We start from the raw sequence: 16,123 nt of genomic DNA on the forward strand, positions 1-16,123 counted from the left end.
GGAAAAAAAAAAAAAGATTACTAAACTTATGATGATGGATGAGATAAAGGGAAAAATAAATTAATAAATAAAGAATAACCCTGATGATGGATTAAGTCTAAAAATAAAAAACTAATAAATGAACAATATCTTTAAGTGACTCAAAACCTATCCATTTAAAGAAAATTCATAAAAGATAAAATAATAAAATAATAAAATAATAAAATAATAAAATAACAATTTGGGAGCCAAGGAGGAGTTTGAGTTTAAGCAAAACAACATTTGGATCAAGAAATAATAGAAGGACAAGCTGATTGGCTGTTTTCTTAACTTAGTAAAACCATGTTTTGAACCGTAAAGAGATGTGCAAGTCCAAAACCAGAGAATATCAGAAGAAAAAAACATAAAAAACGTAAGAAAGTTTCAGTAAATAAAGGCCAAGTGGGGAGTGATAGTAAATTTTCCATAAAAAAGAAACGTTTCAGACCGGTCCAGGTATTGACATAAGAGGAAGGAAAGCAGAACAAATAAACAAAAGATAGAGAAAATGCTCAACTGAACCCAAGGTTGCAGAGTCGTAGAGAGAGGGTAAGAGCTTCTTCTTCTTCTTCTTCTTCTAGGATCCAAATCACTCGGAAGCTTTATTTCTTGCAATTATTTACTAAGCTTGCTGTATTGGGTTTGGTTAGACTTGTAAATGCTCTTGATGAATGTACACTTATTTAGTAATTTTTTCTCCTGATGTTTAACAAACTTCTATATGCTTATTAATCAAATACCCTTTCAGGTTCACATCTGAATCAATCAACAATGGCTTTCGAAGAAGGGCCACAGACCCTCAGCCTGAAGGTTTATATCGACAAGGAGAAGAACAGAGTAGTAATGGCTGAAGCTGATGGTGACTTTGTGGACATTCTTTTAAGCTTCTTGACTATGCCCATGGGAACCATAGTGAGACTCCTCAACAAACAACCACAGCCAGTCACTATTGGGTCCTTGACCACTCTATACAAATGGGTGGAGCAGGAACTTGAGGAACAGTTTCTGCAGACTGAGGCATGCAAGTCCATGCTACTTCATCCAAGGAATCCTAATGAAAAAGTTTGCAGCAAACTGAAACTCAATATTGACGATAAAGAGCCCACCAAGTACTATATTTGTGCTGATTGGAATTGCAGCCGAGGAATATGTAATGGAGGATCTGGCAGATTTTATAGTACTTTCAAAACTGTTAGATGCAGTTGCGGGAAAATGATGGACAAGGAGACGTGTATGGAAAAACTAGATCATGAAGCTGCAGGATCTGTAGGAGATGGAGGAGTGTTTGTTTGTGGAACGACCAAGTTCATGGTAACAGATGATTTGCAGGTAAAGTCCATTTCTCCAGCTACTATAGTGACACTGTTGTACAAAGTTGGGATCAAAGACGAGAGATCACTTCAAGAGACTACACTGAATATTGGCTCAGAGGAGGTATGATTTTAATTCAATTTGAACCTTCTGTTTTCTTCTTCACTTGAGGTCCCCCAGTAGAAGGAAAGTAAAGTTCCACACTAGAATATTTTTCCTAAATTAATTTATTCCTCTTATGTTTTGGTCTTTTCCTTTATGAGGGGGTATATATTTTTTACATTTCTTGTATTTGTATAATGGATGTTTGCCTCTCTGGTTTTCCAACTGGCTATGTAAGGATACTAAATATATTCCTGCTTGGGTTCTTGACTTTTTCTCTTATCTGGGGTGGTTTGCTGTCCTTCCTATTTGGGTTTGACTTTTCAGTATCTTTAATTATTTATCTTACAGTCCATTGTGCTCTCTGCAATTTGGACCTTGCTAAAGAGCATAATGGGCACATTTTTGTGAATTTCTTATATGTTTGTTATACAAGGACTAGTTGGAGAATTGAAGTTTAATGTCTATATGTGTATATGCTGTTTACATTTTTCATTCACTGTTTCAACTGTATGTCCAATCTTTAACTAAATGAAAATTTTCTTCTGTTGTCTTTGATGTCTTCATTTATAGATTTTGAATCTGCTCAAGAGATCGTTATTTTCCAAGACACCTCTGACAGATGTTTTTCTTAGAAAGCAAGGATTTACATCTGAAGCCCTAAATTTTGAGATAGCAGATGCAGTGCAGTCTAAGAGCAGTGGAATTACTTCATTCACATTTCCGGAATACATGTGTATGAAGTTAATGATGAGTAAGTCAATAAACAAAGCCGTATGCTGAAGCTGGGGAAGATCTGGTTAACTTTCTCCTCAGCTTCCTTACCTTGCCTCTTGGATCCATTTTACAACTCTTGGGTGGGAATTCATTGCTGGGATCCATGGACAATCTGTATATGAGTGTGGCATGGTCAAGAATTACCGAGACTGATACTATAAGGGACCTGCTGCTGTACCCTGGCCTCTGCCGTGGTTCTTACAACCCACTAGGACTAAATGAAATTGATGGTCAGCCTAATTACTTGTGGTGTACAAGTTATGAAAATCTGCAGAAGAAAGATGATAACCCTTACACTGCCTACCTGACTACTAAGTGTCAGTCTTATTATCATGGTGGAACAAGTGGATGTTGCCGAAGTTTATGGAATAAGTCTCCACAAAGTGGAGGAGGATTTCTCAAGAGACCAGCGAATTTCATGGTAACAGACAATTTTGTTTTTAAACCTTTAGTGTCTAACTCGATTCTCTGTCTCTCCTTTGTTACACGATTGAAGGTTCCCCTGGCTGACTTGGAGGTGCGTGAGATTAGAGTGTCCAGGGAGCAGGTGAGTGTCTCAAAAGTTTACAAAATTATGATATGGCATCATAGATAATATAATCAATTAGAATTAGTGAGTTACGCATTGAACATTGGATTCCTATGGTGAAGATGAACTATATAACAGAGTCCGTTTAATTTATAATTGCCAATTTGATTAGTCAATCTTCTTATATCAATCTTATAACTAATGTGATGCAGGGTTTGAGCTTATTGAAGGCTAATCTCTTCTCTAAATCGTTGCCAACTGATGTTTGCAAGCCATATTCAACTTTGAATTAAGGAGTCCTGACCATGAAGAGTAAACCTGGATAAGGTCATCATGGGTTAAAATAGCCTAAGATTTGTTCAGTGACCTTAATTTGTAAGGGTGGTTTGATTTAAGTTTATTTACTTGCTCATAAACATAGACTTGTGTTTGGCGATGTTTGTCTAATTAAGGCTCTATTTGCCACTAGGTAGCTTTGGGATATGAACTATTCTCTAAGAAGAGATTAAGGTCGATTCAGTCTTATACATTCCTTATAAACAGTGCTAAATATAAAGGAATTAAACTCTGATTAGAATCTAATATCCCTACACAACTAAAATATCCATCACCAACTGTATTGATTCATGTTTACAGTAATGTGGACGATCAGATTCACATTTTAGTTATAGTGGTCGAGGGAAAGGGAAAGAAATTAGTCATTGATTCTCTTGAAGAGTTTCCTGAATCAATCAACAATGGCTTCCCGAGAAGGGTCACAGACAATCGGCCTGTAGGTTGTGATGGACAAGGAGAACAATCAGAGTTGTAGTTGCTGAAGCCAACAGTGACTTTGTGGACGTTATTTTAAGCTCTTGACAATGCCCATGGGAACCATAGTGAGACTCATCAGCAAACAACCTCATCCAGGCATTATTGGGTCCATGACCAGTCTATACAAATGGGTGGAGAATCTTGAGGAGTAGCTTCTGCAGACTAAGCCATGCAAGTCCAAGCTACTTCATTCAAGGAATCCTTATGAAATTGAGTGCAGGAAACTGAAACTGAAACTAAATATCAATGATATAGAGCTCACCGAGCACTATATTTGTGCTTGTTGGGAATGCACCCGATTTGGCCATTTGTATACTACTTTAAAAAATGCGAGATGCAATTGCGGAAAAATGATGGACAAGGAGATACACATGGCAAAAGAAGATGGTGCTGTAAGACCTAAGGAGATGGAATAGTGCTGATTTTAAAATTGAAAACGTTTGATAAATGGTTCGGCCATCCAAGGACAGTGGGTCGTGCAACTCAGAACATCAATCTTCACCTTACAGTTAGATGCTGTGTTTTGATCAAGGGGAATAATAACCATCACAATAATGGAGAAGTCTGATATCACACATTGGATTTTTCCAAGTGCTACTGTTCAAGAAGTGTTTCTTTAATTAAACCAACAAAAGAGAAAAGAGAGGCACAGAGGTTAAGGAGAGACTTGATTCATGCTCCAACTTCCAATGCTTAGAAACTGGATTCCATGAAATAAGTCCCACCTTTTATTACTTTGGTTACTATTTTCTATGGGTTGCAGATCGGTTTGAATGTGGTATATGAATCGTCATGAACTGGGTCTTCCATGTAGTTAATCTCATTTATATCCTCATCTTCATCTTATCATTATTAACATGGGGTTTACATAGGCAGTGGATTCTGCTATATAAGCCTATCAAACGGAGTAGGAAAGACAGAGTAGTGAAGAATTGTTTTATAGGTTGCTTGAATCAATCAACAATGGCTTGTCAAGGGTCACAGAGCATCAGCCTGAAGATTCTGATAGACAAGGAGAAGAACAAAGTAATAATGGCTGAAGCTGAGAGTGACTTTGTGGACATTCTTTTGAGCTTCTTGACTATGCCTATGGGAACCATAGTAAGACTCATCAGCAAACAACCACATCCAGCCACTTTTGGTTCCTTGACTACTCTATACAATCAGGTGAAGGATCTTGAGGAGAAGCTTCTGCAGACTCAGGCATGCAAGTCCATGCTACTTCATCCGAAGAATCCTTTTGAAAACAAGTGCAGGAAACTGAAACTGAACATTGATAATACGGAGCCCATAGAGCCTACCAAGCACTACATTTGTGATGATTGGAACTTCAGCCGAAGACAATCTGGTGGTTGATATACTACTTTCAAGAATATCATATGCAACTGCGGGAAAAAGATGGGCAGGGGGATAAACATGAATGTAGAAGATGATGCTGCAAGAGCTGAAGGAGATGGAGGAGTGTCTGTTCGGGGAATGACCAAGTTCATGGTAACCGATGATTCGCAGGTAGAGCCTATGACTCCAGCTACTATCTTGACACTGTTGCATAAACTTGGGATCAAAGACGAGTTCCCTCCAAGAGACCACATTGAGTATTGGCTCAGAGGAGGTATGAATGATTTTCACCTTGCAATGGCTTTCTACATTTTAAGTAACTAAAGATTCAATTCAAACCTTCTGTTTTCATCTTCACTTAAGCTCTGTTTTTGTTTTGTTTTTTTGGTTTTTTTTTTGTTTTTTGTTCTTGTTTTTTGTTCTTGTTTTTTTCTTTGTTTTTTTTGTTTTTTTTGTTTTTTTTTCTTTTGATTTAAAATATCTTACTAAATTGTTTGATTAGTAAGAAGTAGTAAGAAGGTAAGTAGAGTTCTACACTAAAGTGGACTAGTATGAGAATTTTAAAATGAAGACTTATAAATTTCTTTAAGGTCTTTATTTGCATTTACTGTTTACTCTCTTTTACTGTGTTAGGTACCTCCATAAGAATCCTTACTAAAAAATTGTGTTTACTGTCTTTGATGTTTTCATTTACAGATTTTGAATCTGCTCAAGGGATCATTATTTTCCAAGACACCTCTGACAGATGTGTTTCTTAGAAAGCAAGGGATATTTACATCAGAAGCTGTAAAAGTTGAGATAGAAGATGCATTGTAGTCTCCCTTGAGCTATACTGGAGTTATGAGTAGTTATGAGTTTTATGGTTAAATTAACGATGAGCAAGTCAATGAACAAAGTATTATTTGCTGAAGCTGATGAACTCATGGTTAACCTTCTCCTCAGCTTCCTTACCTTACCTGTTGGATCCATTTTACAACTCTTGAAGGGGGGAATTCATCACTGGAATCCATTGAGAAGTTGTACTGTAGCATGGGATGTTTTTCAGGATTTACGAGGGATGATAGCCTAAATTATCCTCCCCTTTACCCTGGCCTTAGCTGCTATGATTCCTACAAGCTTCTAGGAGTAGATATTGATGAAGCCATTTGGTGTAGAAGCTATCAAAATCCACAGAATAAAGACAAACCTTACTCTGGCTACCTGACTGCTACCAAGTCTAAACTTAGAGGTGAAAGTGATTGTCTTTCACCATTAAGCTTTGTAAGTCCCGACTTTCCAACAAGGTATACATCAAGTCAAGGTGGATTTCTCAAGTGGCCGGCGAATTTCATTGTAACAGACGATTTGGTTATCACTCCAATAGTCTCTATCTGGAGTCTCTCCTTTCTTAAAAGCATGAAGGTTCCCCTAGATGACTAGGAGGTTAAGACGGTTAAAGTGGGCAGGTACCAGGTGAGTGGCAAAGAACTTTTGATTGATAATCAGGTAGAAGTAGTGAATTACTTAAGTACTGGATTCTTATATATTTTGAAATGCCAGAACCCTATCAAAATTTTGTGACACAGCCCATTTTTATAAATTCTAATAGGATTATAAGGGTATTAAGTCATGCTTCTTTCATCAATTTTACTTTTGTGTTGCAGGCTTTGGGACTACTGGTGGCTTCTCTCTTCTCCAAATCGGTACTGACTGATGTCTTCGTCGAGCCTCGAAAGCCTGAAGAAGTTCCAAGAAAGAAAAGTAAATGTTCATAAGGACATGACCTTTGTAAGTGGCGTTTGATTCAATCAATTTTCTCATGAAACTCAGAAATGTGTTTTGTCATTGATGTTATTGATGTTCTTATAGAACAGCTCAATAGTGGAAGTAAGAACTTTTAATTTTGTTGATCCAAGGTATTGCACATACTTAAAAATATAATCAATTGATGACAAAAATTAAGATATGAACCCGGAAAGAAGTTATAAAAACTGTTTTGAAGCTATTGTAGGGATGGGTTTAAGTGTTAAACCTCATAGCTATTTATGAAATGTAAGAAGAGGCACCATCAAAGGTTGGTTCCAACCAACATGTCTTAACAAAAATGACTTTGCAGTTGCACTAAGGATCCACATTCATTCAGCATTGCCGTCAACAAAACTATTCAGGGGAGGAGGTTGTGAGATCAAACCTATCATATGCATGTGTATGCAAGTGATTGTGTGTAGGAGTAGGTGGCCATTGGCCAGCGACGCTTAGTAGGATAGAATAGCAAAAAAACAAAAAAAATCAAACATTAATTTGATAGTTAAGTCCCTATTGGTGGATATAGATCTTATCCCTAACTATATCTGGTGTCCATGAATGAGTACGATGGTAATATTTCCCACCTAAAGTCACAAATCTACGTATTTGTATGATTGGAATCCTTTTTAACCCTTTTTAACCATAACAATATGGATCAATTGTATTGGCTTAAAAGCAATTTTTTTTTTCCAAGTAGAAAAACGGGTTTTTGATCTCGAATTGGTTTGATACAAGAAATCCATACTAGTATTGATATTGATAAATATATCAATCGTAATTGACTATCGATATAGACAAGCAAGGAATAACAAAGATGAGGATGTTGAAATGGATGTGTGGGAAAACAAGGAAAGATAAAATTGATAAATGAATTAGAGTGGATTTGGGAGTTGCCTCAATACATGATATGCTTTGAGAAAGTCTTTTGAGGTGATATGGCCATGTACAACAGACAGTTGCGAATGCCCCATTAAGGAAAAGTGATCCAATGTAGATAGAACGATCTAAAAGAGCTAGGGGCATGCCAAAAATAAACATAGTGGAAGTTGTGAGAAAGATATACTCAAATTGGGCCTCGTCTCAAGTATATTGTTGAATAGAGCAAATTGGAGGGTTAAGATCCATGTGGTGGATCCCATCTAATTGTGTTCAACTTCATTATTATTTTTTTCTTTCTCTTCCCTTAAATTTTGTTGTATTGATAGTGACCAACTTGGTATCTGATATCATATTTTTATAAGGGTATAAACTAATTGAATATTGACCAAAAATGGATTGGATGTGATCAAATCTGTATATTCCTTTACTGGATACGAATACCCCTATATGGATATAGATGCAAATCAAATTTGGATTTACAACTATCTGTTTACATCCTTGATGTACTGGTGTAATTAATCTGGACCTTCCTCCCTCCAATATTCTCAATCCACTTCTCTCGATTGTCTCACTCTTTTCACATTCTCTAGAACCTCTCGAATTTTTAAGAACCCTCATTAGTTTTTTATCTATTTTTTTCTGATACTTGTTGATTTTTATTCTAATGAAATAGCTTTTTCTGAATTATTCAAATTTGGATTTGAATACTTCAAAACAAATATGAATCGAATTTGAATTTTTGACTATCCATTTTCATCTCTAACACTTTTTTTTATTATTATTATCCGTACACCAATCAATCAACCGAGCAAATGCATTGCGTGTACCAAAATAAAACACCCTAAAGTATAAGAAAAACAAAAGAGTAAATAATGAATAAAAAAGAAATAAATAAATAATTAAGCAGACATGAACAAAGCATTATATGCCGAAGCTAGGGAAGACGAGGTTAACTTTCTCCTCAGCTTTCTTACCTTGCCTCCTGGATAAATTTTATAAATTCTTGGGTGAGATTGCGTGAACAATCTGTACAAGAGCGTGGAACATTCAACATTTATGAGGGATCATAGTCCATCCAAATGCCATGGTCATGAGATTTGCCGTTTTTGTGGCTTAAGAAAATCTTGGTCCTACAAATTAACTCTAGTAGCAATATGTTTAAAAATACAAGTGAATTACTAAAGTAGTGAACTAGTTTGATATTATTTAAAAAATGATTAAATTCGTCTATATTATAATAACTCGGGTAAAAGGCCTGATCATGTTTAACTTAGACGATTCATACCTAAGTCTTATTATATTTTACATTGTTCAAGTCTTCATGACTCTTGATAATGATTATAATATTAAGATAAATATCAACCGTAACCGACAAGGTACCCAACTTTCCAAGGTATGACATGACCCAGATAGGAAAGTTTAGTTAAAAAAAAAAAAAAATGTAAAGAAATCGTTCCTGAAAGACCCAAAAGGAAGGAAAATCAGAACCATTAACAAAAGGAGAATATGTTGATAGACGGGCAACCCAATATAATTACAGAGGTCGATCGGGAAGGAAATCAGGAACAAATACTATTGCTTGAATCAATCAACAATGGCTTCCCAATCAGGGTCACAGACAATCAGCCTGAAGGTTCTGATGGACAAGAAGACCAACAAGGTAGTATTTGCTGAAAGTAAAAGTGACTTTGTGGACATTCTTTTAAGCTTCTTGACTATGTCCATGGGAACCATGGTGAGACTCATCAGCAAAGAACCACAACCAGCCACTCTTGGATCCATGACCACTCTATACAAAGAGGTGGAGAATCTTGAGCAGCAGCAGCTTCTGCAGACTCAGGCATGCAAGTCTAAGCTACTTTATCCAAAGAACCCTTCTGAAAATGAGTGCAGGAAACTGAAACTGAAACTGAAACTGAATGTTGATGATACAGAGCCCATCAAGTATTATATTTGTGTTGATTGGAATTGCAGCCGAAGGTGGACTGGCGGTTTGTATACTACTTTCAAGAATGTCAGATGCAATTGCGGGAGAATGATGGACAGGGAGATACGCAGGGAAAAAGAAAACGAGGCTGCAAGTCCTGAAGTAGATGGAGGCGTGTTTGTTCATGGAAAGACCAAGTTTATAGTAACTGATGATTTACGGATAGAGCCCATGTCTACAGCTACTATCTTGACACAGTTGAGCAAATTAGGGCTCAAAGACATGAGTTCACTCCAAGAGACCACATTGAATATTGGCTCAGAGGAGGTATGATTATCTCCTGATTGCAATGGGTTTTCTACTTTTTAATTGGTTAAAGATTCAATATTGAACATTCTTTTTAATGTGACTGAAGAGAAACTTTCTCCTTTATTTTACTTATTGTATTTGTCTCATGGATCTTCGCTTCTTGAGCTAATCTTAAGGGGTATCAAAGGGTTTATGAAGACTACTTGCATGTATTCCTAGTTGGGTTCTAGACTTCTTGCCTTACTTTGGGCTTGACTTTTCAGTATCTTTATTTGTCTTGCTTCGCATTTTGCTCTGTTTTGGACCTTGATGAATGCCTTAATTGGCACATTTTGAGAATCTCTGTCTGTTTGTTACATGAGAACTAGTTGGAAATTTGAAGAATGAAGGTTATAAACATGTTTAAGGTCTTATTCACTATTAGTTTCTTTTACTGTGATAGTTTTGGGTTGGTGACCCTATAAATCAGCTAGCTATTCACTGTTTCAAGTATTATCATAAGTACACTATTCGGTACCTCCATCAGAATCTTTTGTATTGTGTGATAGAACATTCAGTCATTCAGTCAATCTTAACTTACTGTAAATTTGTTTCTGTTGTCTTCCATCTCTTCATTGATAGATTTTGAAACTGCTCAAGGGAATTTTATTTTCCAAGACACCTCTGACAGATGTGTTTATTAGAAAGCAAGAATTTACATCTGAAGGTTTAAAATTTGAGATGGGAGATTTGTTGCAGTCTTCCTTGAGCTCTGCAGAAGGTTTGAATTTGAAATTAATGGTCAACAAGTCAATTAAAAAAGTGTTATATGCTGAAGCCAGGGAAGACATGGTTGACTTTCTTCTCAGCTTCCTTACTTTTCCTCTTGGATCCATTTTACGACTCTTGGGTGGGAATTCATCACTGGGATCCATGGACAATTTGTATAGAAGTGTGGAATGTTCAGGAGTTACGAGGGATGATAGTCTAAGAGAGCTGCTGCTGCAACCTGTGGTCAGCCGTGGTTTTGGTTGTAGTAGCAACCCACTAGGAGTAAAAGAATCTGAACAGCCTCCTTCTTCCTTGTGGTGTAGAAGTGTACAGGATAATTATAACAACTATTACACCGGTTGCTTGACTACTGAGAAGCGTGATATGTATTGTGCTGGCACGTTTTCACAATTACGATTTGTAAATCCCAAGTCTCCAACAAGTGAAACAGCTGGTCAAGGAGGATTTCTCAAGGGACCAGAGACGTTCTTCATAACAGACGATTTGGTTTTCACTCCAACAGATTCCTTCTGGAGTCTCTCCTTTCTCAAAAGCATGGAGTTTCCCCTAGATGACTTGGAGGTTCGTACGGTTAAAATGGGCACGGTGGAGGTGAGTGGCTAATTTTTTTAGAAATTATTACGATATGCTTCATAGATAATTAGGTAGAACCAGTGAATAACTATTCCTATCCTATGGTGAAAATGCATTGGTTCCCTTAAATTCAGAACTATATGGTCTGTTTATGGTGAAGGTTGGTAATGTATATGCCCTGCCAAACCGTTCCCCTGCATTCACACACCTCCATTGGATTGTTATATCTTAAACTATATTGTCTAACAGAGCCCATAGATTCAATTGGTGCCAACTGATTTTTAAGGGTATTAGTCATGCTTCTTACATCAATGTTACTTTTGTGATGCAGGCTTTGAGGCTATTGAAAGCTTCTCTTCTCTCCAAATCAGTATTGACAGATGCCTTGGTCAACTTTGCCCGAAAGATTCCTAAAGAAGAGAAGTAAACTTGTTGAACCCTAATAGCCTAGAGGTCAGTTACTACTGAACCTTAATTTTTTGAGGGTATTTTGATTTAATGAACTTTATCATGAATGTAAACTTGTGTTTGTCATCGATGTTTACCTTATAGGACAGCATATTTACCAGTCTATAGCCTTTTTTATTTTGTAGTATTTTGGTAGTAAGAATTTTTAATCTTGTTGATCCAACATATTGCATGTATGTAGAAAGATAATCCACCATCCTTTTCCTTCTTGTGCTTAAATCAGCAAGCTTAAATTACTTGAAGAAAGAAGAAATCCAAATATGAGTATTCTTAATTATCAAATGATAAAGCAAAAGCTAACCAAGGCCAGTTCTCAAAACTATCATATTTTGGATAAGATTAATGGCTCCCAAATAGTCTGAGATCAAGATTGCCTTCTCCAGGTGAAATGTATCGATGAGAATGATACCTGCTCTAATCCCCTAAATCTCTTTTTCTTCACTGTGTTTAACCAAACAGTAGGCTAACCAGCAATGCTAATTAAAAGTATCATGAGCAGCATTTTTATAATAAATTCTGAATGTGTATAGCTTGAAGAGATCTGCTGAATGAGTTCAGAGAATGATGACTGTCAGAACTACAACAGTATAGTTAGAAGATGTATATGTAGTGTGGGTTTTTGGGGGAAAATTCTCTTCCCCACACCATTTATTGAAAAGCTCCAAGATGTGAGATTGGTTCTCACTTTAGTGTTCCTTGTAAGATTTCCAATTAGGTGGGCTAGCATAGTCCAAAATTTGTTTCCAAAATCGATTTAGTGGTGTTGACTGCAGATGGAGTAAGCAGAAAGAATCCAATAATGGTAAGTAATCTCTATGGAGATATTGGATTCTATTAGCACACCTTAATGGTATTAAATATATATTACTATGTGTGGACCTAAGATATTGTTTCCTTAATGGGGAGGAAACCCTAATTTCTTTGCAGGGTTGGTCTCTATCCTCACCCCTATATATAGTTATCACCAAGGATTAAAGTATCAGTATCGATCGCCGTATCGATCAGTCAAAATTAAGATACGTATCGGAGGGTATCGTATCATATCGGAGATACGCTAAGATACGTTAAAGATACACACGCAGAAATGGATAGGAAACATTTTTTTAAACACTTTTGCATAAAGAATTTGTTAAAAAAAGCTATTGATAACTTGTATTATGCATAAACACTAAATTGAGGGAATCACACTAAGAATTAAAGGTTTATAGTTGTCCCATAAATATAAAATCATTGTTCCCAACCTTGATTTCCACTTTAGTTAGAGAGAAATATGGCTGGCAGCAACTTTGGAACAAAATCCCCTCAAAAAATCATGTTTTTTTTGAAAAATTACCCATCTTGGCCATTATATGACCGTAGCGCACTGTATCGGTACATACCGATACGTATCGATATTCACCGCTACGTACTGATCGATACATACTGATACTCACCGATGAGTACCGATACATACTGAAACGTACATTTCACCTCGATTTTATATTTTCCATAGTCATATCGATTATCGGTGGTGTATTGATGCATATCGGTATGTATCGTAGGATATATATCGATACGAAAGGATTTTAAAACTTTCATGTATTGTATCGGTGGGTATCGTATCGGTATTGGAGATACTTTAAACCATGGTTATCACTGACCCATTAAGTGAGGCTAATGACCTAAAGCAAAAGGGAAAGAGGATAGATCAGACCAATATTGATCGTGTTGTACAAGGGGCATACGAGAAGACATTGAGAAGTTGTTCAGCCATGGATTCAGGTATGCCTAAAACCTGACTATGTATTCGTTGTTGCATGTTTATCTGATCTCCATGTGATGTATTGCAAGTATATTTTCTATCATTCCTGTGTATGCCACAAGTTTTCTTTTTCAATTATTTATTTATTATTTAAAAAAGAATTGTCACAAAGGGTCTATGAAGGTGAGTGCCAAATGTTTTGTATAAGCACTCTTTCATTGAACTTCCTCTGCTATGCTCTATTCTGGTTCTTAATAAAGAGGCTGCCCAGATTCGTTACAGAAGTAGGTTATGTAACGGCTATACTGCCCTATTTATTAGAGATCATGAATTAAAAGAAGACAGATTTGATGACAATTGGTTCTTATGATTTCTCTACTTGAGAAGAGAAAAAGGTCATAACCTCCTCGATGGCCAAGAGGCTAGCTGCCTCCTAATTAGCCAAAACTCAAAGGTTAGTTCGTAAAACTAATTTATCAAATTGTGAATTCTCTATTTTATCTCTTTTCATTTATTTGTTATATTTTCCTCTATTTTGTTTCGACCAAATTTGTCTACGTGACACTGAACATTAACCATGTCGATTATATGTGTCAAATGAGATTTTTGAATCTCTAATTGATCAGTGGGAATTGGGGAACCAGTTGATACTTTGAATGCATAGCCAAATTAGGACATATATGCACTTGTCCAGAAAATCTCAACCCCAGTCAAATTAGGAGACATTTGCACTAGTTTAGATATGCCCACTAGGCCACTACACTGGCCAAATTAGGAAAACTGTTTCCACATTTGCTTTAATTGTTGACAAACATTTTGGTACTGAGTTTTCCTACACCCACAGTTGAGAGGGAGTCCCTTGACCAAGGGGTTTGAACTTAGTAAGGTGTCCAAAGGGTATCAAGAGAGTACATGAGTATGATCAACTTATACAATAAAAGATGGGAGTAGTAATTAATCAAGGATTTTATAGAAGTGGCTGAACGCTCCTCCATGGCAACTTTCCCCAACATTTTGATGGGAAAGATTTGTTAGTCTTAATGGTTATTGGTAGGGACTACTTTGTATGGATATTAAATAAGGGAATAAAAAGAGGAGGTAGAAAAATCAAAGAAAAAGATAATAGAAAGCAATAGATGCATGACGCTATCTTTCCAGACAATGACCATCACATCAGAATGTCTTAGGGGGTGTTTGGTTCAGTAAATCTTTGGGATGACATTCTTTAGAATGATAATTCTTTATTTTTGGAGTTGTTTGGTTCCACTAGGATGACCCTCATAAGTGAGCATCCTACTTCCCATGAATGACCATATTACAAAGGATATGTTCCAAATCTGAGTTTACCTCAACATTTAAACTCAGATTTGAGCAACATTTTTACCACATAGTATAAAAGGAGAAAGCGGAAAGACGTTCTCTACGGAAGCCAATATCTCAACCCGTGAGAAACATGTACTAGCCTTAAGGCAATTAAATGATTTTTCACAAAGAAACATAATTCAGAAGAATGTTTATCAAAAGATTGACATTCATATCCGATACATACATCATTTGATTTGCCGAACCAAACACCCCCTTAAGATACAAGGAAAGGAATTAGCAATTCCTGTAAACCACTATTTCTCCTTACCTTGAGCTACTGCTCCTCATTTCTATTGATGGTAGATCTTATCCATAACAATATATGGTGTTCATGAATGAGTACGGCGGCAATATTTCTCACATAAAATAACTTTTTAGGGAAAAGAACGCTACATGGTTGCATGGACCCTGATCAAACATAGGATGCTGTGAAATTACCATCTCAACCATTATAAAATCACAAAACTCTATCCTTGTTGATGCCTCTCCACTCACTCTCTTTAGCCCATAAAACTAATGTAGGGGTTACATGACCAAGTAGCAAAATCCTAAATTTTAAACCTAATTAGGTTTAACCACCTCGTTTTGACACCAAATTTACATTGTACATCTTTACGGAATAAGTCTCCACCAAAGGGAGGATTTCTCAAGGGGCCGGCGAATTTCATGGTAACAAACAATTTGGTTTTCAAACCTCTAGTCTCTAGCTGGAGTTTCTGTCTCTCCTCTCTTAACAATTGAAGGTTCCCCTGGATGACTTGGAGGTCCGAGAGATTAACGTGAACAGAGAGCAGGGGAGTGTCTCAAAAGTTTACAAAATTATGATATGGCATCATAGATAATATAATCAGTTAGAACTACTGAATTACTTAATGAACATTGGATTCTTAAGGTGAAGATGAACCATCATATAACAGATCCCATTTAATTTATAATTGCAAATTTGATTATAAGGGTATTAGTCAATCTTCTTACATCAATCTTATATAACTTATGTGATGCAGGGTTTGAGGTTATTGAAGGCTTATCTCTTCTCTAAATGGTGGTTTTTTGATTTAATTTACTTGCTCATAGACATAGACTTGTGTTTTGTTACCGATGTTTACCAGTAGTTAGCTGTGTTATGGACCTGTTCTCTCTATAGGAAGAGATTACAAAATTAGTTAAATGTTGACGAATTAATCTCTGATTAGAATCTAAAATCTCTACACAACTAAAACACCTAATGCTCATGCTATGATGGTTAATTTTCATCAATAATTAAGTATAAAATTTCCAGAAAGCAGATAGAAGAAACTCCAAATTAGAGGAACAATAATTGGTGTTAAAATACTTTATTTGAGTGAAAATCACTTCCAAAAACAAAAATCCCCATAAAAGAGGTAACTTTGTTGAAGTGTATGGGTACTTTTTAAAC

General features: G+C 36.3%; 2 protein-coding genes across 4 annotated transcripts; both read left to right on the forward strand.

Moving 5' to 3' along the window:
- Positions 1 to 267: 267 nt before the first annotated feature.
- Positions 268 to 15,751, forward strand: LOC122078794. Of its 3 annotated transcripts, XM_042644937.1 has the most exons (5): positions 268 to 567; positions 767 to 1,452; positions 2,005 to 2,185; positions 2,705 to 2,755; positions 2,950 to 3,250. In XM_042644937.1, exons 2-4 carry the CDS (start codon positions 790 to 792, stop codon positions 2,716 to 2,718), a joined length of 858 nt encoding a protein of 285 aa, XP_042500871.1. In that variant the 5' UTR covers positions 268 to 567; positions 767 to 789; the 3' UTR covers positions 2,719 to 2,755; positions 2,950 to 3,250. The 3 variants fall into 3 exon arrangements, 1 of the variants encoding a protein (XP_042500871.1); XR_006140190.1 differs by lacking the exon at positions 2,950 to 3,250 and adding an exon at positions 15,711 to 15,751 and having other exon boundaries at positions 2,005 to 2,755; XR_006140188.1 differs by having other exon boundaries at positions 2,005 to 2,755.
- LOC122078776 lies at positions 9,024 to 11,727 on the forward strand. The gene is made up of 3 exons (XM_042644906.1): positions 9,024 to 9,806; positions 10,410 to 11,150; positions 11,464 to 11,727. Exons 1-3 carry the CDS (start codon positions 9,147 to 9,149, stop codon positions 11,557 to 11,559), a joined length of 1,497 nt encoding a protein of 498 aa, XP_042500840.1. The 5' UTR covers positions 9,024 to 9,146; the 3' UTR covers positions 11,560 to 11,727.
- Positions 15,752 to 16,123: the final 372 nt, after the last annotated feature.

Source organism: Macadamia integrifolia, chromosome 1, assembly GCF_013358625.1.
Source record: "Macadamia integrifolia cultivar HAES 741 chromosome 1, SCU_Mint_v3, whole genome shotgun sequence".
Classification (NCBI taxonomy): domain Eukaryota; kingdom Viridiplantae; phylum Streptophyta; class Magnoliopsida; order Proteales; family Proteaceae; genus Macadamia; species Macadamia integrifolia.